Genomic DNA, 23,084 nt, shown 5'->3' with positions numbered 1-23,084 from the left:
GTTCTAGATGAGGTCTTTCTGTTTTGAAAAGTCCTGCTATTAGGGTCCATTTGTAGGGGGAGGCTGACCCAAATAAGTGCAATTATTGGCCCAGTATAATCCACATACCCCCTATTCTTCCCCCTAAACAAGTCCTCAAGAGCTGCAACATCAAAGTTTAAAGATATAAAAGAAGAAATTGCTGGGGGGGATTTGTTTGTTTGTTTGCTTGTTTGTTTGTTTGTTTGTTTGTTTGTTTGTTTACTTATTTATTTATTTATTTATTTATTCATTTATTTATTTATTTATTTATTTATTTATTGGATTTGTATGCCGCCCCTCTCCGTAGACTCGGGGTGGGTCACAGCAACAATAAAACAATGTACAAAGCGTCCTCTAATATCAGATGTTAGCTGGAATTAGTTAATGTTAGTTTATTGCAGTGTTTCCTACTTTTGCCTGTGGCCTCAATTCTACTTCTCTCATGGGCGTTCCAATAGTGTTGGGGTATTGAATTCCCCTTCTGACCATCTTTATTGCCTTTACTGCTACCTTTGCTAGCCGCTCTCACCTGCTAGCAAGGTAGCAGAGCTCTCCTCTGTCGGCGCCACAGTTTCTTCACTGGCACTGCTTCCGCTGGCCATTTGCACCTGCCAACTCTGGCAATGGCACTCACTTCCCTCATTGCCATATAGCTCACTTTCACTCTCGCTGCCTCTCACCAACATCATCTCCACCAACTGCTCTCCCTGTTGATTTGGTGATGCAGCTTCTTTCTGGCAGCTCCACAGCTTTCACAGCATTTGCTGTCACCCACTCTTGCTCCCATCACCATCGCTGCCCTTAACATAGAAACATAGAAGACTGACAGCAGATAAAGACCTCATGATCCATCTAGTCTGCCCTTATATTATTTTCTGTATTTTATCTTAGGATGGATATATGTTTATCCCGGGCATGTTTAAATTCAGTTACTGTGGATTTACCAACCCCGTCTGCTGGAAGTTTCTTTCAAGCATCTATTACTCTTTCAGTAAAGTAATATTTTCTCACGTTGCTTTTGATCTTTCCCCCAAATAACTTCAGATTGTGTTCCCTTGTTCTTGTGTTCACTTTCCTATTAAAAACACTTCCCTCCTGGACCTTATTTAACCCTTTAACATATTTAAATGTTTCGATCATGTCCCCCCTTTTCCTTCTGTCCTCCAGACTATACAGATTGAGTTCATTAAGTCTTTCCTGATACATTTTATGCTTAAGACCTTCCACCATTCTTGTAGCCCGTCTTTGGACCCGTTCAATTTTGTCAATATCTTTTTGTAGGTGAGGTCTCCAGAACTGAACACAGTATTCCAAATGTGGTCTCACCAGCACTCTATATAGTGGGATCATAATCTGCCTCTTCCTGCTTGTTATACCTCTAACTATGCAGCCAAGCATCCCACTTGCTTTCCCTACTGCCTGACTGCACTGTTCACCCATTTTGAGACTGTCAGAAATCACTACCCCTAAATCCTTTTCTTCTGAAGTTTTTGCTAACACAGAATTGCCAATACATTTCTCAGATTGAGGATTCCTTTTCCCCAAGTGCATTATTTTACATTTGGAAACATTAAACTGCAGTTTCCATTGCTTTGACCATTTATCTAGTAAAGCTAAATCATTTACCATATTACAGATGCCTCCAGGAATATCAACCCTATTGCACACTTTAGAGTCATCGGCAAATAGTCAAACCTTCCCTACCAAACCTTCCCCTATGTCACTCACAAACATATTAAAAAGAATAGGACCCAGAATAGACCCTTGTGGCACACCGTTTGTAACCTGTCTTTGCTCAGAATACTCGCCATTAACAATAACTCTCTGATGTCTACGCTTCAGACAGCTGAAAATCCATTGAACTATCCAGGGATTAAGTCCAATCTTCACTAATTTATCTATCAGCTCTTTATGTGGAACCGTATCAAAGGCTTTGCTGAAGTCCAGATAGGCAATATCCATGGCACCACCTTGATCCAACACCTTTGTGACATAGTCAAAGAAATCAATGAGATTAGTCTGACATGATTTCCCTTCAGTAAAGCCATGCTGATTTGGGTCCAATAAGTTATTGTTTTTTAGATGCTGATTGATCCTCTTTTTGAGTAGAGGCTCCATCATTTTAATATAACTGATGTCAAGCTAACTGGCCTGTAGTTACCAGCCTCTTCTCTACTGCCCTTCTTGTGGATAGGCACAACACTGGCCATTCTCCAAGCCTCAGGAACAGGGATTGGTTAAACAAATCAGTCAGGGGGGTAGCAATGACAGATCTAAATTATTTAAGAACTCTGGGGTGGATGCCATCTGGACCCATTGCCTTATTTATCTTTAATCGTTCAAGTTCTTCTAAGACATCGGCTTCTAAAATTACTGGAGCTGAATCCATACAGCTGGAAGCAATGCTATATCCCTCTATAGTATTATTTTGTAAGGTGTCTTTTGAGAAAACTGAACAGAAGTAGCTATTGAAATGGTCAGTGATCTCCTTATTCCCATTAATGCATGTATTATTCCCGGTACTAAACTTCGTGATGCTGCAGTTTTTCTTCTTCCTATCACTAATATATCTGAAGAAGGTTTTATCCCCCTTCCAGCAACTCTCACCTGCTGGCGTTTAATAATCAAATTATCTTTTATTAATCTAATCAAAAGGCAGCTTGGTAGTTCGGCTCACTTCAATCCACCAGTCTCTCCTCCCATGCGGCCCCCATCTTCCGTCTCCATCTTCTCCTCCCCTCCACAGTTGTTACAGACACAGCCATGTAGTTCTGTCCTTCGAGACACTGCACCAGCTCAGACTCCCCAGGAAAAGCAGGGAACCCCTAGCACAGTTTGAATTTTGGACAAAGAGCCTTATCATGATCTTCCGGTTCCGGGTGAGCGGTGAGGAGCATGGTGGGTCCGCTGCTCCTCTGAAACGACGGGAATCATCAGAAAAATTGGTCAATCTGGGCTCAAGACGTTTGGAGACGGGTCAGTGTCCACCGGTCACTTTGCCCCCCTACTTTTATGATCCTGAGGGTCGGGAATGTTCCCACCTGGGGGGGGGGCGAGAAAGACCGCGGCAAGGAAAAGGTGGCCAGCTGAGACGCGGAGATGGTGGCGGCGTTCGGCGTTTGGCGTTTGGCAGAGCCTCGCAGAGGATACAACCTCTGTGAGATGCAGCCTTGCTTGAGAGAGAGGAGAGGACGAAGGAACACCAAGTCACTGCTGAGTGGGTGTCGAGGGTGCCGAGGGAGAGCTGACAGAGAGCGCGGCACCAGAGGAACATCTGGCCGGCGCGGAGAATGGCGGCAGGACCGGACAGAGGTCGGAGGCTCGCGGCGCCGGCGGAGAGGAGAGGTGATAAGAGGAATTGTGGGGAGCAAAGGGAGTCGAGTCCCCCACTGAGATGGATCCCCAGCCCGACTCCGGAGGTGAGAGGTCCGGTGTCGAGATGGTGATGATTGGGAATGGCAGAGACAACACGAGGGAGAGAGAGAGACAGCGGGGAAGAAATGGAGCTTAGTGTCGGAAGTCAACTGTAACACCAACAGATGAACGAGGACGTTCAGGGGAAATTAAATTAGCCCCCTCCCTGTTGGCACCAGTGGGTGAGAGCTACTGGGGGCCAAGGGGAGTCAAAAAAACTGAGGACCATTCTATCTACTCCCTCCCCCCCTCCCCTCCTTCCCCTCTTAACCTTAATTTTTGTGATCTATGTATATTATTGCTGAAAGACTATGCCCCCTGTGGACTGTGGATGAATTGAAGAACACTGCCCCCCTGTGGACTGATTTAAAAAGACTCCTAGAAAGAGAGGAAATTAAGATCAAGCCTTTTTAAATTAGACTAAGACCTAAGACCTTCAAAGACCAGATGAACATCATGCCTGGACTGACTGATTACTGATGATTGAAGAATATTTTAAGATCTGCTTTATACCATCAACAAAATCAATTTTTATATCAACTTATAATTTTAGTGTATATTGTATATAGTTATATTTTAACGGTTTTTAGTGTTTTTAAATTGTTATTAATTGCCATTTTATACTATTATTAATTTAATTGATTTTTAAAATAATTGAGGTCTAAGTAATGGATGACTGGGATAAATTTGCTTGTGGCTATGAATGGAATGACTGGTATGATTGGGTGTGTGGGGGTGGGGTTGTGTGTGGTATGGATGAGTTTATTGATAGTAGTGTGAATGATAGGTCTGGCCCACCTGATGCTCTGGAGACAGGAGAGGAAGGGGCGCCGATCTCTGGGGGGGCAGAGGGTCGAAATATCCCTGTGTTGCTGGGGAGAGGCAGATATGGCGGGGGCCACAGAGTTAGCCGTTCCAGGGGAACGAGGGACCATTGCTTAATAACGGTCCCTTGTTCTGGCTCTGTGAGCCCAATCTTGGGTACTGGTGGTGAGTGTAACTCTGGCCCTGGGCTCAGGTTGCTGCTGCTGAATGCCAGGTCGGTAGTAAATAAAGCTCTCCTCATCCGGGATCTGATCCTGGATGAGGAGGCCGACCTGGCATGTATTACTGAAACCTGGCTGGGCCCAGAGGGAGGTGTTCCTCTCTCTGAAATTTGCCCAGCCGGGTTTCAGATATGGCATCAACCTCGACCCCAGGGAAGGGGGGGAGGAGTGGCTATTGTAGCCAGGGAGAGCCTTTGCCTGCGTAGACTCATTGCTCCGGAAATTGCGGGTTGCGAGTCTCTCTTGATGAAGTTGGACTTAGGGGTTCAGGTGGGCTTATTTCTCATGTACCTGCCTCCCAGCTGCGTGTCAAAAGCCCTGCCTGTGCTACTCGAGGAGGTAGCCGGGTTGGCGGTGGAGTTCCCCGGACTCATCGTCCTGGGGGACTTCAACCTGCCGTCACTCAGCGAAACCTCTGGGTTGGCACAGGAGTTCATGGCCACCATGACAGCCGTGGACCTGACTCAAGTAGTACAGGGTCCGACTCACGAGGGAGGGCACGCACCTGACATGGTATTCCTTTCCGAGCAATTGAGTAATGGTCTGAGACTAAGGGGCTTAGAAGTATTGCCTTTGTCATGGTCAGACCATTTTCTACTACGGCTTGACTTCCTGGCTCCAATCCTCCCCCGCAGGGAGGCGGAACCAATGAAGATGTTCCGCCCCAGACGCCTGATGGACCCAGAGGGCTTTCAAACGGCGCTTGGGGTTATTCCAGAGGCACTCGTCCACAGTTCGGCGGAGTCTCTCGCGGAGGCCTGGAACAGGGCTGCGGCGGGGGCTCTTGACCGGATTGCGCCTTTGCGACCTCTCCGTGGCGCTAGACCCCGTAGAGCCCCATGGTTCAACGAGGAGCTCCGGGAGTTGAAACGCCAAAAGAGACGTCTAGAGAAGCGATGGAGGAAGAGTAGGTCTGAATCCGACCGAACACTTGTAAGAGCTTTTATTAAGACTTACAAAGTGGCGCTCAAGGCGGCAAGATGCGCGTATCATGCCGCTTTGATTGCATCAGTGGAATCCCGCCCGGCCGCTCTGTTTAGGGTGACCCGCTCCCTTCTTAACCAGGGGGGAGTTGGGGAGCCCTTACAGAGTAGTGCCGAGGATTTTAACACGTTTTTCGCTGATAAAGTCGCTCGGACCCGGGCCGACCTCGACTCCAATTGTAAAACAAAGTCGACTGACAACGAGTCAGTCGAGGTGACTGGGGCACGTACTTGTCCACCTGTCTGGGAAGAGTTTGATCTGGTGACACCTGATGAAGTGGACAAGGCCATTGGAGCTGTGAGTTCCGCCACCTGTTTACTGGATCCGTGTCCCTCCTGGCTGGTTTTGGCCAGCAGGGAGGTGACGCGGAGCTGGGCCCAGGAGATTACCAATGTTTCCTTGGGGAGGGGAGTTTTTCCATCACTCTATAAAGAAGCACTCGTGCGCCCCCTCCTCAAGAAGCCCTCCCTGGACCCAGCTGTGCTTAACAATTATCGTCCAGTCTCCAACCTTCCCTTTATGGGGAAGGTTGTCGACAAGGTGGTGGCGCTCCAGCTCCAGCGGTCCTTGGAAGAAGCCGATTATCTAGGTCCCCAGCAGTCGGGTTTCAGGCCCGGTTACAGCACGGAAACCGCTTTGGTCGCGTTGATGGATGATCTCTGGCGGGCCTGGGACAGGGGTTTATCCTCTGTCCTGGAGCTCCTTGACCTCTCAGCGGCTTTCGATACCATCGACCATGGTATCCTTCTGCACCGGCTGGAGGGGTTGGGGGTGGGAGGCACTGTTCTTCAGTGGTTCTCCTCCTACCTCTCTGGCCAATCGCAGTCGGTGTTAGTGGGGGGTCAGAGGTCGACTCCTAGGTCTCTCCCTTGTGGGGTGCCTCAGGGGTCGGTCCTCTCCCCCCTGCTATTCAACATCTACATGAAACCGCTGGGCGAGATCATCCAAGGACATGGGTTGAGGTATCATCAATATGCGGATGATACCCAGCTTTACATCTCCACCCCATGCCCAGTCAACGAAGCGGTGGAAGTGATGTGCCGGTGCCTGGAGGCTGTTGGGGCCTGGATGGGTGTCAACAGACTCAAGCTCAACCTGGATAAGACGGAGTGGCTGTGGGTTTTGCCTCCCAAGGACAATCCCATCTGTCCATCCATTACCCTGGGGAGGGAATTATTGACCCCCTCAGAGAGGATCCGCAACTTGGGCATCCTCCTCGATCCACAGCTCACATTAGAAAAACATCTCTCAGCTGTGGCGAGGGGGGAGTTTGCCCAGGTTCGCCTGGTGCACCAGTTGCGGCCCTATCTGGACCGGGACTCATTACTCACAGTCACTCATGCCCTCATCACCTCGAGGTTCGACTACTGTAATGCTCTCTACATGGGGCTACCTTTGAAAAGTGTTCGGAAACTTCAGATCGTGCAGAATGCAGCTGCGAGAGCAGTCATGGGCTTAGCTAGGTATGCCCATGTTTCACCATCACTCCGCAGTCTGCATTGGTTGCGGATCAATTTCCGGTCACAATTCAAAGTGTTGGTTATGACCTTTAAAGCCCTTCATGGCATTGGACCAGAATATCTCCGAGACCGACTCCTGCCGCACGAATCCCAGCGACCGATCAGGTCCCACAGAGTGGGCCTTCTCCGGGTCCCATCAACTAAACAATGTCGGTTGGCGGGCCCCAGGGGAAGAGCCTTCTCTGTGGCGGCACCTGCCCTCTGGAACCAACTCCCCCCGGAGATTAGAACTGCCCCTACTCTTCCTGCCTTCCGTAAACTCCTTAAAACCCACCTTTGCCGTCAGGCATGGGGGAACTGAAACATCTTCCCCTGGGCATGTTTAATTTATATATGGTATGCTTGTGTGTATGTCTGTTAGTATATGGGGTCTTTTAAAACTTTTAATTTTAAATTTGTTAGATTATTTATGATTTGTTTCCACGTGTTGTGAGCCGCCCCGAGTCTTCGGAGAGGGGCGGCATACAAATCTAAGTAATAAATAAATAAATAAATAAATAAATAAATAAATAAATAAATAAATAAATAAATAAATAAATAAATAAATAAATAAATAAATAATAGTTGTTATTCACTGTTGTCCTCCATGGGGTTCGCTCCTCATTCCTCTCTCTGCTATCACCAGAACTGGAAATTTGTCTGAATCTGAGGCTTACAGGAATTGTCTAGCATGTTTTGTACCTAGATCTAGGATGCTCAAGTTGAAATTATGCTACCTAGTTGGTTAATGAAATATTTTCAAGAAATCAACCAATCTCTGGAAAATAACTCTGTAATTCAATCCTGAGCTTAAATATTGTTTCCTATTAATAATAGATTTGATCCCCTGGATCACACTTTCTACTACTACTACTTATTTACTTAGTTCATCAGAAAATTTTTAAAAAGCCATGTATTTACACTTCATTAGTCTTTTTTAAATTTTCTGATACAAATTCTTTACATAAAGACTTATTTATCTAATATTTTAATCCATGTCTATATGAGTTCCTGATCACATCATAATTTGTTTGTTTTTTTCAAATAAAAAAAGACTTTCCAATTTAATAGGAACTTAGCCCCATTGATAATTCTAAATTGTGACCTGTGAATATTCTGTGAACTATGAATGTACATTCAAGTAGTTGCAGATTTTTTTTTAGGTCTGCCTCCCATTTCCATAACTAGAGCAACTCCAGTATCAGTATCTGTATAATAGACATTTCTGTTGACTGTAATTTGTTATGACTAATCTCTGTTTATGACATTCCATGCTTTGACATAATTAGATTAAAACAACATATAGTTTTTCTCTGTAGATCCTAAAAAATTAACTTTCTTAAGAGAAACATATTGTCAGGCCCAATACCTAAAGGGGAACAACATTTAATATTAAGAATAAAATATAGATAAATCTCATTATTGAATGATGATTTGAACAGCTTGTAATCATATTATTGTGAAAATATATGTTCACAATATATTTGCAAAAATATATTCATGAGAATCAATGGTAATTGACAAGGGTAATGACACTTTCATGACATCAAAAATCTAACCATATTATAGTCCCTAAATAAACAGGTCTAGCTCATTTCTCAGGAGAAATGTGCATAATATTGAATTGTGAAAATTACAGGTTTTGTCTTTAATATTAACAATTATATTAAATTCACTATTCCAAAAGTCAGCCTAATAATAGAAGTGTCTTAGGTATCTTCAAAATATCATTTGTTATACTGCATATAGAGTTGTCTTGTGATATAGATATATTTTTCTGTTTAAGGAACATGTATCTTTGTCAGGATAGAAATTGTTAATAATAGGATGAGGCTGACAAGAATACTACCTCTTGTGTTCCTGTTCTGTACTATGTACAAATCATATGCTATCAATTGTAGCATACCTGATGACCTACTTCCTATATACCATCATTTTGCTCAGCCTGGAGATTTTATCATTGGAGCAATAATCTCTCAAGCCTTTGTCTTTCACAATAGTCCTTCCTTCACAGAAGAGCCCTCTCAGATGGCTATCAATGAAGTGATGTAAAAATATCTATTTTATTTTCCTCTTCAGACTAGAAGGAATTGGGGAAAATTATTGGTTGGGGGAAGAGTTAAGTAACAGGATTATAAAGTAGCAATTTCTTTAAAAAAAATCATAACTATAATGTCATTAGGAATTTTCTATTAATTCTGTTAAAAAGAAATTGTCTACTAAGTAGAAAAGTCCATATGGCTTCACACATTGCACCAAATCAATATACAATTCTCCTAAAATATTCAGAATTCAGCACAGAACAGAGGAATAAAAAATATTAGGGAACTGAAGGTTAAAACATACCATGAACAATAAAAAGAACTAATCTAAGGACTAAGGAAGACATGAAAACAATATTTGAGGGGCTGTCAAACAGAAGAGATGAGTCAAAGTATTTTCCAGAGCACCTAAGACAGTATAAGAAGTAACAGATGTAAAATTATCCAAGGAAGATCCAACCTAGAACTACAGTTAAATTGCTTGTGAATGAGAAAATTTAATGGATTGATTCTAGTTGTTATAGATACTCAATCACTAGAGGCTTTACAAGAAGAGAATGGACAGCAATATCTCCAGAATGGAATAGGATCTCCTGTTTGAGCAGGGGTGTTAGACTAGAAGACCTTTAAGATAGAAACACAGAAAAATAGAAGACTGATGGCAGAAAAATACCTCATGGTCCATCTAGTCTGCCCTTATACTATTTCCTATATTTTATCTTAGGATGGATATATGTTTATTCCAGGCATGTTTTAATTCATTTACTGTGGATTTACCATCCAGGTCTGCTGGAATTTTGTTCCAAGCATCTACTACTCTTTCAGTAAAATAATATTTTCCCACGTTACTTCTAATCTTTCCCCTAACTAACCTCAGATTGTGCCCCCTTGTTCTTGTGTTTACTTTCCTATTAAAAACCACTTCTCTCCTGAACCTTATTATTCCTTTAACTATTTAAACGTTTTGATCATGTCCTCCCTTTCCCTTCTGTCCTCCACACTATACAAATTGAGTTCATTAAGTCTTTCCTGATACGTTTTATGCTTAAGACCTTCCACCATTTTTGTAGCCCATCTTTGGACCCGTTCAATTTTATGAATATCTTTTTGTAGGTGAGGTCGCCAGAACTGAACACAGTATTCCAAATGTGGTCTCACAAGCGCTCTATACTGTGGGATCACAATCTCCCTCTTCCTGCGAGTTATACCTTTAGCTATGCAGCCAAGCATTCTATTCGCTTTCCGTACTGCCTGACTGCACTGTTCACCCATTTTGACACTGTCAGAAATCACTACTTTCTGACAGTCTCAAAATAGATGCTTTTCAGGGTTGTTTTTCTTTGTGTGTTTTTGTTTGTTTGGTTGGTTTTTGCAGTTCTTCAACTAAGTCATATCAGTACATCCTTGCTTTGGTATTTGCTATCAAGGAGATCAATAGGAACCCTCAACTCTTACCGAATGTCACTTTGGGTTTCTACATTATGAACAACTACTTTACTGAGAGGATAAGCTATAAGGCAACATTGAACCTACTTTCTACCCAGCAGAAATTGATTCCCAACTACACCTGTGATTTAACAAAAAGATTTATTGCTGCCATTGGGGGTCGTTTGACGGGGACCACATCCATTATGGCCAATATTCTTGCCAACTATAAGATTGCACAGGTAGGCCCTTGAAATGGCTCCCTGTAAATCCCACATTTTTTAGATTCTTGGATTCTTAAAAATTCTTAGGATATTTGTCAAAGTTGACTTCACAGGAGTGTATCTAAAAGAACATGCAATTTTACTTTCAATTCTTATTTATATGTATAAATTGGAGGAATGCATTTATAAACTGGGTACTTTTTGCAATTTCTTCCAAATATTGCAGATTGCGAAACACCTATTGGCATTGAACTTCACCTGGTGATGCCACTATTAAAAATAATATTTTCTAATTGCTACTTGTGTGGTATTGAGTTTCAAAGTAGGGTGGACCAATATAGAAAATATTCTGTCTTGGCTACATGCTGCTTGCCTCCCTTCATGTGATCAGGCAAGAAGACTTTTGCAGATCATAAATACCTGGATTTTGATTTTGTGCTATATTTTCACATTCAGTTAAATTTGGATCAGAAACATATAGGCAACCCTTTTAACTGATGTAATATTGCGGGTAAATGAATTTACTGCACAATTTCCAGCAATTTCCATTATGTGTGTCAATATTTCGTTTAGTTATAACAGCAATGGCATTTAGACTTTTATACTGCTCCACAGTGCTTTAAAGTCCTCTCTAATAGCCCCATCAATCTGGGTCCTCATTTTACTGACCTCAAAAGGATGGAAGGCTGAGCCAACCTTGATGTGTTAAGAATTGAACTGCCAAACTACTAGCAGCCAACAGCCAGCAATAGTAGCCCACAGTGTTGCATTCTAACCATGGTACCAGCATGGCACATGAAGATGAATACATTTCAAATTTTCACATAATGGTTCTGATTATTTTCTACATTACTTTCAGCTGGTTTATGGAGCATTTACACCAATCCATGGTTACAAAAATATATTTTCATTCTTATACCAGATGGTCCCAAATGAAATGTATCAGTACACTGGTATTATTCAATTACTTCAGCATTTTGGATGGAATTGGATTGGGATCATGGCTGTGGATGATGACCATGGAGACATGTTTTTTCAAAAAATTGGACCATTGCTTTCCCAAAACAATATTTGTTATGCTTTCATACTTAAAACACCAAAGAAGACATATCTGGAGGAATATATAAACTTGATTTCAATGGACGTAAGATATGACCAACTTTTTATGGAAGATAAAGTCAAAGTTTGTTTAATCTATGCAGCACCACCATCCATGCAAAATATGAGGATGATTATCCTTATAGCATCTTTGACTTCATGGCCACCTTTGGGTAAAGTGTGGATTGTTACATCTCATTGGAATTATGATTCACTGTCATTTCAGAGACTTTGGGATATGCAAAGTTTCCATGGAACTCTATCATTTGCAATTCGTTCAAAAGAACCCTCTGGATTCCAAGAATTTCTTCACACTGTAAGGCCATCCTGGGCAAAAGAAGACAATTTTGTTCATAAATTTTGGGAGCAGGCATTTGACTGCCCATTATTAATTTCAAGTGTAAATGAAAATAACAAATTATGGTGCACCGGGGATGAAAAATTAGAGAATTTACCAAATATATTATTTGATATGAACATGAGTGGTAACAGTTACAACATTTATAATGCAGTCTATATTTTGTCTCATTCTTTGCATGTTTTACTCAATTTCAGATCCAGATATAAACATTTAATAGAAAGAGAACAATTAATATTTCATAATTTAAAACCATGGCAGGTACTTTATTTTATTTTAAATAGAGAAATGTTGTGTATGTAGTTGGATTATCATGTTTCCCTAATCCCTAGCAATGGTATGCAAATGATGTTTCATAGCACTATGGCCCCAATGAATGCTATAGAAAGGAACATGTCTTCTTCTATGAAAGAAAAACATTTTAGTTAGTTATTGTACTCTCTAGTATAAAAAAATGTAAGCACCATTTTAAAAGCTTTTAATTGTTGAAGAAATTGATCATTTATTATGAAAAATTCATTGGGCCATTTATTCCAAAAAATTCATTGGGCCCATAGTCCTTATTAGTTTCAAAAAATCTGTAGTTACTTTGAAAGACATACAGGAATTTGTTAACATTGTGTGTTCATTTGGAGTTTTAGAATACAGAAAAAAGCCATGTCTTCTAAAGGTCAGGTTGAATTAGTAATAGTAGATGATAACTGTGTATTACGAGGACTTGTCACTTTGTAATGGAATTTGGACAGCTCTGTTTGAGTGCCCCATGTATATTGCATTCTGATTCTACATAACAAACAATCTGAAAGTAAGCTAACTAGGCCAAACTCAGTGAATGAATTTTCCTAATGCTCTTAATAATTCTTACAAATAATTCTTACTTGTTTATAGCAATAGCACTTAAACTTACATACCAATTCATAGTGCTTTATAGCCCTTTCTAAGTGATTTACAGAGTCATCATATTTTCCCCAACAATCTGGGTCCTCCTATTACCGACCTCAGAAGGATGGAAGGATGAATCAACCTTGAACTTGTTGAGATTTGATCTGCCAAATCACTGGTAGCTGGTGATCAGCAGAAGCAGCCTTCAGTACTGCACTCTAGTCATTGCAGCACCGTGACTTGTATTATTTTCTTATCTTGTATTATTTGTTTATATTTGTTTGTTTTGTTCTCTGCATACTTTCCACTTCTGTTGCACTATTTCTAAATAACACTTACAATAATTTTTCTAGGATGCTTCTCTTTCTTGAAGATAATAATAAATAATAATAATAATAATAATAATATAGTGTTTTTAAAAATGGGTTAAATGTTAGTACCAATCAATAGTAGATTAAACCTACACTCTTAATCTGTAATGAATCCAATGTCTATGTATTGAAATAAATGGCTGTATTTGTGAAATATGGATAAACTATGAAGAGTCTTTAGTCATTAAGGTTCAAATGGTGTAATCATTAAGGTTCAAAGTTAGCTAGGAATCTTGGACCAATTGCTGTCTCTCAGCCCTATATGCATAAGCAAAAATATAAACATCATCAATGACATCCTGAATCCTCATTTGTATTTTTCAAACCACAATGTCCAATTTGATAGGTTTTTCCCCTGTTGTGATTTAAATTGTTACTTTCTTTTTCATATAAAATAGTTTCACCCCACCTTGGAAAGCATCGTATTCAACAACAGTATGGGCGACACTATTAGTTTTGATGAAAACAAAGAATTGATTACAGATTTTTATGTTGTAAACTGGGTTATTTTGCCCAATAATTCCTTTTCACGAGTCAAAGTTGGAACATTAGAACCTCGGGCTCCATCAGGCAGAGAATTAACTCTTAATGACAATGAAATAGTATGGCATAGGAGTTTTAACCAGGTGAGAAAAAGTTGCACATTATCAAATAATAACAAAAGTAAATCCTTCTTTAGAGTAATTGTCAAATGCATGAAAATACTTGAAGAATGTGATGTTTTGATGTTTTGGAGCTTTCCATAGTGATGGCATTTTCTACATGTACTTTTGAACACTGATGTGTCCATGACATGTCTTAAGAGAACTGCTTACAATTTTGCCTGGGAAAGAAAGATTGTGAATTTAGGTACAGATAGTTATCAATCATTTATTAATTTTTTTCAGTTTAAAACAGAATGAACAAGTTATTTATCACTCAAGTTACAATGTCTAGTTCCTCTACAGCCATGTGATCAGGCATTTGGCAAATCAATTCACTTTTATAACCAGTTGCAGAGATCAACAGTTCCATGTTCATCACTGTACATTTAGCACTATTGGTTTGCTTATTAACTATATAAATCAAATATGAACCATGTGATTTATTGCATACCCATAGTGATTCAAATTACAATTATTATAAAACCAGGTGTAAAACCAAATCACATACCATATTTTTCGCTCCATAAGACGCAGTTTTTTTCCTCCCAAAGTAGGATGAAAAATCAGCCTCGTCTTATGGAGCGAAGATGCAGGCAGGGAGGGGGGGAGGTGTGGTAGTAGGAGTAAAGGGAGCCGCGGCCGCCCCTGCCTCCCCACGGTGCCTCCGGCCAAATGCGCCCCTGGCTTCTCCACCCTGCCCTATTGCCCGCCCGATCCGCCTCCTCTCCTCCTCTGCCACCTCCTGCCTTGGGGCGTGATCTGCCTCCTCTCCTCCGCCGCCTCCTCCTGCCTTGGGGCGCAATCTGCCCCCTCTCCAACGTCGCTGTCTTCTGCCTTGGGGCACAATCTGCCCCCTCTCCAACGTCGCTGTCTTCTGCCTTGGGGCACGATCTGCCCCCTCTCCTCCGCTGCTGCCTCCTGCCTTGGGGCGAGCAATCCGGGAGTCCGGGACTGTGTGGGTTTGCGCCATGAAGAGAAAACGGCCGACTTTTCCCTGCTGCCTGGGCCGTTTTCTCTTCATGGCGCAAAGCCACACAGTCCCGGACTCCTGGATCGCTCGCTTCTCCGGTCAGCAAAGCCATCTGCCCAGGAAAGCGCCGCGCAGCCGGCTTGCTGGCTGGAGAAGCGAGCGATCCGGGAGTCCAGGACTGTGGCTTTGCGCCATGAAGAGAAAATGGTAGCAGGAAAGTCAGCCGGGCTAACGGGAGGCGGCGCGTGGCTGGGCGCTGGGGACGTCTGGGAGGGCGAGGGGGCTGATAGCTGCTGCCTCTTAGCTGCAGAGCCGGTGGGCGGAGGCGAAGACAACAGCCGCCGGCTCTCTACTTCCACTCTCTCCGGCTCTCTCACTTTCTTTTTCTCTCTGTTGCCGGCGTGGTGAACGAGAGAGAAAGAGAGAGAGAGAAAAAGGAGGGGAGAGAGAATGAGAGAGAAAGAAAGCAAGAGAGAAAGAGAGGGAAAGAAAGCAAGAGAGAGAGAAAAAGAGGGGGGAAGGAGGGAGAGAGAGGGAAAGACATAGAGGGAGGGAAGGAGGGAGAGAGAAAGAACAAAAAAGAGACAAAGGAAGGAAGGAAGAGAGAAAGGAAGAGGGATGGAGAGAGAGAGAGGGAAAGAAAGATGAAGGAAGGGAGAGAGAAAGGGGGAGGGAGAGATAGAAAGGTGTGAGAGGGGGTAGTTAGATAGGGAGAGGGAAAAGGAAGGGCTTGGAAAAAGGCAGGGGGAGAGAAAGATAGAAAGGAAAGAGGGAGGGAGAGATAGAAAGGAAAGAGGGAGGGAGAGGGGGGAGAGATAGCAAGAGAGGGAGAGGGAGAGAGAGAGGGAAAGGGGGAGAGAGGGGGAGAGAAAGAGAGAGGGAGGGAGAGAGAGGAGATAAAGGAAGAGGAGAGAGAGAAAGGAAGAGAAAGAAAGAAAGAGGGATAGAAAGAGAGAGAGTGAGAGATGCTCAGTGAGCCTTTCTTTGAAGTTGCCTTTCTTTCTTTCTTTCTTTCTTTCTCTCTTGCTTTTTCTCTCTTGCTCTCTTGCTCTTTCATTCTTTTTTCTTTCTCTTGCTTTCTTTCTTTCTCTTGCTTTCTCTCCTTCCTTCCCTCCTTCCATTTCTTTCATTCCCCCTCTCTATTTTTATTTCTCTTTAATTTTCTTTCTTTCTCTCTTTCTTGCTTTCTTTCTTGCTCTTTTTCTTTCTCTCTTTTACCTTCCCTTCCTCTATTTCTTCTTTTCTTTCTCCTTCCTACCTTCTTCCCTCCCTCCCTCCCTTCAGTCCTTCCTCTCTTACTCTCCCCTTTCATAGGTTTCCTTGCTTCCTTCCTCTGTTCCTGTCCCTTCCCCCTTTCTTTCTTTCTTTCCTTCCTTCCTTCCTTCCTTTCCTCCCTCCATTTCTTGCTTTCCTTTTCCTTCCTCCCTTCTTTCCTCCCTCACTCCCTTCTTTCACTCCTTCCTCTCTTCCTCTCCCCTTTTTGGCTCAAAATATTTTTTTTCTATTTTCCTCCTCTAAAATCTAGGTGCGTCTTATCAGCAGGTGCGTCTTATAGAGCGAAAAATACGGTATACCTTGACTTATGACTGAAATGACTAGTCATAAATCAACACATCTGTAATGCCTTATTTAAGCTACTTATTGAAAAATTCTGGCAAAAATAGAATCTTGACATTCGTGCTGGCATTTTCTCATCTTCCGAAACAGCATGAGGAATAATTAAAAAAAGCTTTCAGATCCTGTGAAAATCTAACTTTGTGGAGAATTTCTTTTTGCCAATTCCTTCCCATTAATTGAAGATTTTCAATTTTCATTTTCTTCTTCATCACAAGTGTGAGTTGTTTGATAAAATTCTATTAATGCAGGTGTTCTTTTCTTGATTCTCTCATATGTATTTCTGATAAGGTGGTACCTGTTTCTCTGTGTAATGACCACTGTGATGTAGGCTCAAGCAAGAAGAAGAAGGAAGGAGAGAAATTTTGCTGCTATGATTGTGCACCTTGTCCAGAAGGGAAGATCTCTGACAAAATAGGTGGGACAAAAAGAGGTTAAGACAATGGCTAACTGACAAGCAAAGTTTCAGCCAAAGGGTCTTGTTTTTTAAGTACAGAAACATGAAGATATAATCAGTATTCTTATTCTTACAAAGTTTTTCTTACTCTCCCATGCATCTATCTCATGCACTGTACATATAACTTTTTGAACCAAAGTCACTTAAGATCATATATTCTATGTGAAGAGAAAAGAATGGAATAGAATTTTTTATTGGGCAAATGTGATTGGACACACAAGGATTTGTCTGTGGTGTACATGCTCTTAGTGTTCATAAAATAAAATATACATTTGTCAAGAATCATGAGGTACAACACTTAATGATTGTCATAGGGGTCAAATAAGCAATCAGGAAAGAATTGATACTAATATAAATTGTATAAATATAAATACAAGCAACAAGTTACAGTCACATAGTCATAAGTGGGAGGAGAAGGGTGATAGGAATAATGAGAAAAACTACTAGGGTCGCCCAGAAAGTAATGCACCACATTTTTTTCTTTAACAATTATTTATTGAACACAATGAAACTTGCACACAAGAAAGAATGATGTTTCTTATACATTCCCTATTTTTCCATGTAATCTCCATCCCGTTCTCTGGCTTTCCTCCAGCAAGACACAAGGATTTGTATGCCCTGTTGGTACCACTCCTTGATCTGGTCACAAAGTCAGAATCACTTTTTCGTCATCCTCAAAATGTCTTCCGCAAATGGCATCCTTTAATGGCCCAAACAAGTGGAAGTCTGAGGAAGCTAGGTCAGGGCTGTAGGGTGAATGGGGTAACACTGTCCAAGCCTGTTTAGTGATGTGTTCCAAAGTCTTCAAACTTGTGTGAGGCCGAGTATTATCATGTTGAGTCAAACATTCACATGAGTTTTTATGGTGCCGAAGTCACCGGGAGTGCTTCTTGAGTTTGGTTAATGACGTCACATAAGCTTCAGAATTAATGGTGCTACCTCTTGGCATCACACCAATGAGTATGACACCCTTACAGTCCCAAAACACAGTGATCATGACCTTATCAGCGGAAGCAATTGCTTTGAATTTTTTCTTCTATGGAGATTGAGGATGATGCCATTCCATTAACTGCCATTTTGTTTCGGGCTCAAAATGGTGAACTATGGTTTCATCACCTGTCAGAATCCTGGACAAGAATACGCCCCCCTCAGCTTCAAAATGTTTCAACAGCTCAGAAGAAATGTTTTTTTCTGAGAGATTTGTAAGACAGTGTGGAACCCATCATACACACATTTTTGAGTAATCAAGAGCACAGATGATTGCACCCATGCTTATTTTGCTGATTGACAACTTCATCATCATCTGCCAAGTCATTATGTGTCAGTCCTCACGAATGAGCACATCAGCAAACTGCATCTGGCTGCCCCGAATGCAGCAAATCTTGGATCTCTGCCAAATCGTCTTCTAATGGCCTCTCCCTCTCTGCCCAGCGACTAACCATATTTCTTTCAACTGCAGATTCTTCATAAACTCTAAGCAAAGGTTTGGGAATGTTCCCAACAGCTTTTTTCTCTGCAGTGAGAAATCCAATGATGACACACTGCTTGTAATGTACAATACCTACAGATGCCATTTCAAAACACTGCTGCAACTATGCTATCTGTCTGAAGAAATGCAAAATTTACACATGCACTCCTGACAATTCAAATAATGTATATCTAAAGTTTTGCATTTTTACCATTACTATAGGCTGAGAAAAAAAATGTGGTGCATTACTTTATGGGTGATCCTCATAGTAGTAAGAGTAATGCAGGGCATAAACTAATTTTAAAGATATTTAAAGGCAATATCTAATTTTAAATGAATTGAATAATCTGGGCCATAGATTCAATAATAATAATAATAATAATAATAATAATAATAATAATAATAATAATAATAATAATAATGACCTGCATTGACTACAAGAATGCCTTTGACTCATTGCCACACAGCTGGATCATAAAATGCCTGGAAGTCATTGGAGTCAATGAAAACATCAGAAAATTCATAGAAAAGGCAATGAAATATTGGAAGACTGAGCTTTTTGTTGGGAATGAAAGCTATGGACTGATCAACATCAGAAGGGGCATCTTCCAGGGGGACTCTTTGTCCCCATTGCTATTCACCATCGCTATAATCCCACTGTCACTCATCCTACAGAAAACAAACCTAGGCTATCAAACTGCTAGGAATTCACCAAAAAATTCACACCTGCTGTATATGGATGACCTGAAGTTGTACCGAAAATCAGAAAGTGAGATACAGTCACTAACCAACACTGTGTGAAGCTTCAGCAATGACATCAGCATGGAGTTTGGCCTGGATAAATTTGCCACAGTGGCACTGAAAAAGGGGAATATCACTGAAAGTGAGCGCATTGAAATGCCAAATGTTCAAACCATCAAGTGCCACCAGCCAGAAGCGTACAGATACCTGGGCATCATGCAACTGAATAATATCATGGCCATGTGAAAACTGTGATCAGCAAAGAGTACAGCCAGAGGACCAGAAACATTTTGAAGAGCAAACTGAATGGTGGCAACACTATCAAGGCTATAAATACTTGGGCCATACCTGTCATTAGATACACAGCTGGCATAGTGAACTGGACTCAAGCAGAACTGGACAACTTGGACAGGAAAACCAGAAAATTAATGACAAACCAACATGCACTAAACCCCCCACAGTGATGTTGACAGGCTGTATTTACCAAGGAAAATAGGTGGCAGAGGACTTTTGCAAGTGAAGCAGATAGTGGAAGAAGAGAAGCATGCATTAGCTGACTATGTGAAGGAGAGCAAAGAGTCAACGTTGATGGAGGTCAACAATAGGAAGCTTCTCAAGGTGAAGCAAACTAAGGACCAGTACAGAAAAACTGTAACTCAATGTCATATGGACAGTTGGCGGAACAAAGCATTCCATGGCCAGTTCTTGGAGAAGATTGAAGGCAAAGTGGATAAAGAAAAGACCTGGTCATAGCTTACAAATGGAACACTTAAAGAACTGATACTGGCGGCACAAGAACAGGCCATTAGAACAAATGCTGTCAAAGCCAGAATTGAAAAATCAACAGACGATCCAAAGTGCAGACTCTGTAAAGAAACAGAGGAAACAATCAGTCCTATACTCAGCAGCTGCAAAAAGATTGCACAGACTGACTACAAGCATAGACATGATGCTGTGGCACAGATGATCCACTGGAACTTGTGCTGGAACTACCATTTCCCAGTGGCAAAGAACTGGTGGGATCATAAACCCGAAAAAGTGGTCAAAAATGAGCAAGCAAAACTACTGTGGGACTTCTGACTTCAGACTGACCGAATTCCGAAGCATAACACACCAGACATCCTGATTGTGAAGCAAAAGAAAGTATGGATCATCGACATTGCAATCCCAGGGGACAGCAGAATTGAGGAGAAGCAGCTAGAGAAATTAGTGAAATACGAAGATCTAAAAATCGAGCTGCAACGACTCTGACATAAGCCAGTGAAAGTTATCCCAGTGGTACTTGGCACGCTAGGGCAGTGCCAAAAGATCTCAGCAGACATTTGAAAACCATCAGAATTGACAAAATCTCCATCTGTCAATTGCAAAAGGCTGCTTTACTGGGATCAGGAAACGTAATTCGCTGCTACATCACTCAGTCTTAGGTGCTTGGGAAGTGCCCAACTGGTGATGAAATACGAAATCCAGCATAGTGCTCTTGTTTGCTGTGTTGTATTGACATACTACTAATAATAATATATTAGACTTGTATGCCGCCCCTCTCCGAAGACTCAGTGTGGCATACAAGTCTAATAAATTATATAATTATCCTTCCAATTTTGAATAACATATCTCTGTCCCAAACAAAAAGTAAACAATGGGGAATCTATTTCCATAATTTAACTACCATTTAATAGAAATGTAATTCCAACAGATAACTGCAATTAAAAATATGAAATTTGATCTCAAAGTAAAATTAATACAGTGGAACCTCTACCTAAGAACGCCTCTACTTAAGAATTTTTCTAGAATACAACCGGATGTTCAAGGTTTTTTTTGCCTTTTCTGAAGAACCATTTTCTACTTAAGAACACGAGCCCAGAAAAATTTCCCAGGAATTTTGAGAGCATGAAGGCCTGGCCAGTTTCCTGCTATTCCCCCCGGATGTCTCTCTCTGGCGCAGAGCATGGGAGACAGCCTCACACTGGGTGTATGAGAGGCGCACACTCATCCTCACTGCCTCAGAGTCCCTCTTTTTTTTTTAAGCCTTAAAGTTTTGGATTTTTTTTATTACCCTCACCTCACCTTCTTTCTTCAGCAGTGACTGTCCTCCTCCTATTATTATTCTTCCTCCTCCTCCTCCTCCTCCCACCCAAATTCCGAGCTATTATTTCTTTCCTAATGGGTTTGCATGCATTATTTGCTTTTACATTGATTCTTATGGAAAAAAATTGCTTCTACTTACAAACTTTTCTACTTAGAACATGGTCACGGAATAAATTAAGTTCTTAAGTAAAGGTACCACTGTATATAGGTTTTAAGAAAAAAATGTGTTTCAATGAAACTTTACTCTTGTTCCATTTCTAATAATTACAACATAGACTTACATTCTTGAGTCCTGGATTCTCCAATTTTTCCATCCATTCCTTATATTTCCATATTAAATTAAAGTATTTATAATATTTACTTCTATAAACATACTATGTATGTCTCTTAAGCTATAGCTGTTTTTAGTCCAAATTGAGATAGTAATAAACTACATAAAGAGTCTATTAATAACTATCACCTCAGTTTTAAAAAACCTAATAGGACAGAATATACTTTCTTTTGCTTTGTATTTTTAAAATATGTAGTTGCTATCAACATCAATTGTGCTATTTGTATTGTAAATTGATAAAAAGTTTGATATATTTAAAACAATATATTCTTTTGTCTTTTATCAGATATGGATATCTGCATGAACTGTCCAGAAAATCAGTATCCCAATAGTATCCAAAATCAATGTATTCCCAAAGTGTTCACCTATCTCTCTTACAATGAACCTTTGGGGATCCTATTTACAACATTGGCTATTGCTTTCTCTTTGATTACATTCTTCATTCTTGGAGTCTTTTGGATGCATCAAGGGACTCCAATTGTCAAAGCCAATAATTGGAACCTCACCTGTATTCTCCTCGTCTCCCTTTTTCTCTGCTTCCTCTGCTCCTTCCTATTCATAGGAAGACCTAAAAGGATTATCTGTCTTCTACGGCAAGCAACATTTGGCATTATCTTCTCAGTGGCCCTTTCATCTATATTGGCAAAAACCATGACTGTGATTCTAGCATTTATGGCAACTAAACCAGGCTCTGGAATAAGAAAATGGGTAGGGAAAGGATTGGCCAATTCTATTGTATTTTTGGGTTCTTTCATCCAATTGGGAATTTGCATTATTTGGTTGAGTATCTCTCCACCTTATCTAGATACAGATCTGCACTCACTAAAGGGAGAAATCATAATGGAATGCAATGAAGGCTCTGTGATCATGTTTTACTCTGTCTTGGGTTACATGGGCTTCCTGGCTAGTGTCAGCTTTAATATTGCTTTCCAGGCAAGGAAGCTTCCCAGCAGTTTCAATGAGGCTAAGTTCATCACTTTCAGCATGTTGGTGTTTTGCAGTGTTTGGCTGACATTTGTTCCAACCTACCTGAGCACCAAAGGGAAATACATGGTAGCTGTGGAAATCTTCTCTATCTTATCTTCCAGTGCTGGTTTACTGGGGTGTATATTTTCCCCCAAATGCTACATCATTTTATTGAGACCCGAGATGAATAATAAGGAACATTTAATAAGGAAAGAAAAATAAGTATTTCTGTGTTTCACGGTAATGCATAATCGTTTAAGTACTTTAGCTCATTCCATTTCATAAAGTCTTTTTGAATTGAAATTTAATAAAAACTTCATTAGATTATTCCTGAAATTTGTTTTTATTAAATTTAAATAACTTTATTGTGATCATTAATAAGCAGAAAAAAGAAGAAAGGAAAATAGTTTTTGAATATACAGAGATAATCAAAAAATAAGTAAC

General features: G+C 41.0%; 1 protein-coding gene across 1 annotated transcript in view; it reads left to right on the top strand.

Moving 5' to 3' along the window:
- The window catches only part of LOC139154084 (vomeronasal type-2 receptor 26-like), a 28,995-nt gene extending 6,133 nt beyond the window's left edge, over positions 1-22,862 (top strand). The window contains exons 2-6 of the mRNA XM_070728515.1: positions 10,382-10,673; positions 11,515-12,372; positions 13,763-13,990; positions 16,884-17,010; positions 21,961-22,862. Coding sequence (XP_070584616.1) covers positions 10,382-10,673; positions 11,515-12,372; positions 13,763-13,990; positions 16,884-17,010; positions 21,961-22,862 — 2,407 coding nt within the window. The remainder of the gene's footprint in view (positions 1-10,381; positions 10,674-11,514; positions 12,373-13,762; positions 13,991-16,883; positions 17,011-21,960) is intronic.
- The last annotated feature ends 222 nt before the right edge of the window (positions 22,863-23,084 follow it).

Source organism: Erythrolamprus reginae, chromosome Z (assembly GCF_031021105.1).
Source record: "Erythrolamprus reginae isolate rEryReg1 chromosome Z, rEryReg1.hap1, whole genome shotgun sequence".
NCBI lineage: Eukaryota > Metazoa > Chordata > Lepidosauria > Squamata > Dipsadidae > Erythrolamprus > Erythrolamprus reginae.
Note: the sequence above shows the minus strand (reverse complement) of the source record. Positions and strands in the feature narration are given on the sequence as shown.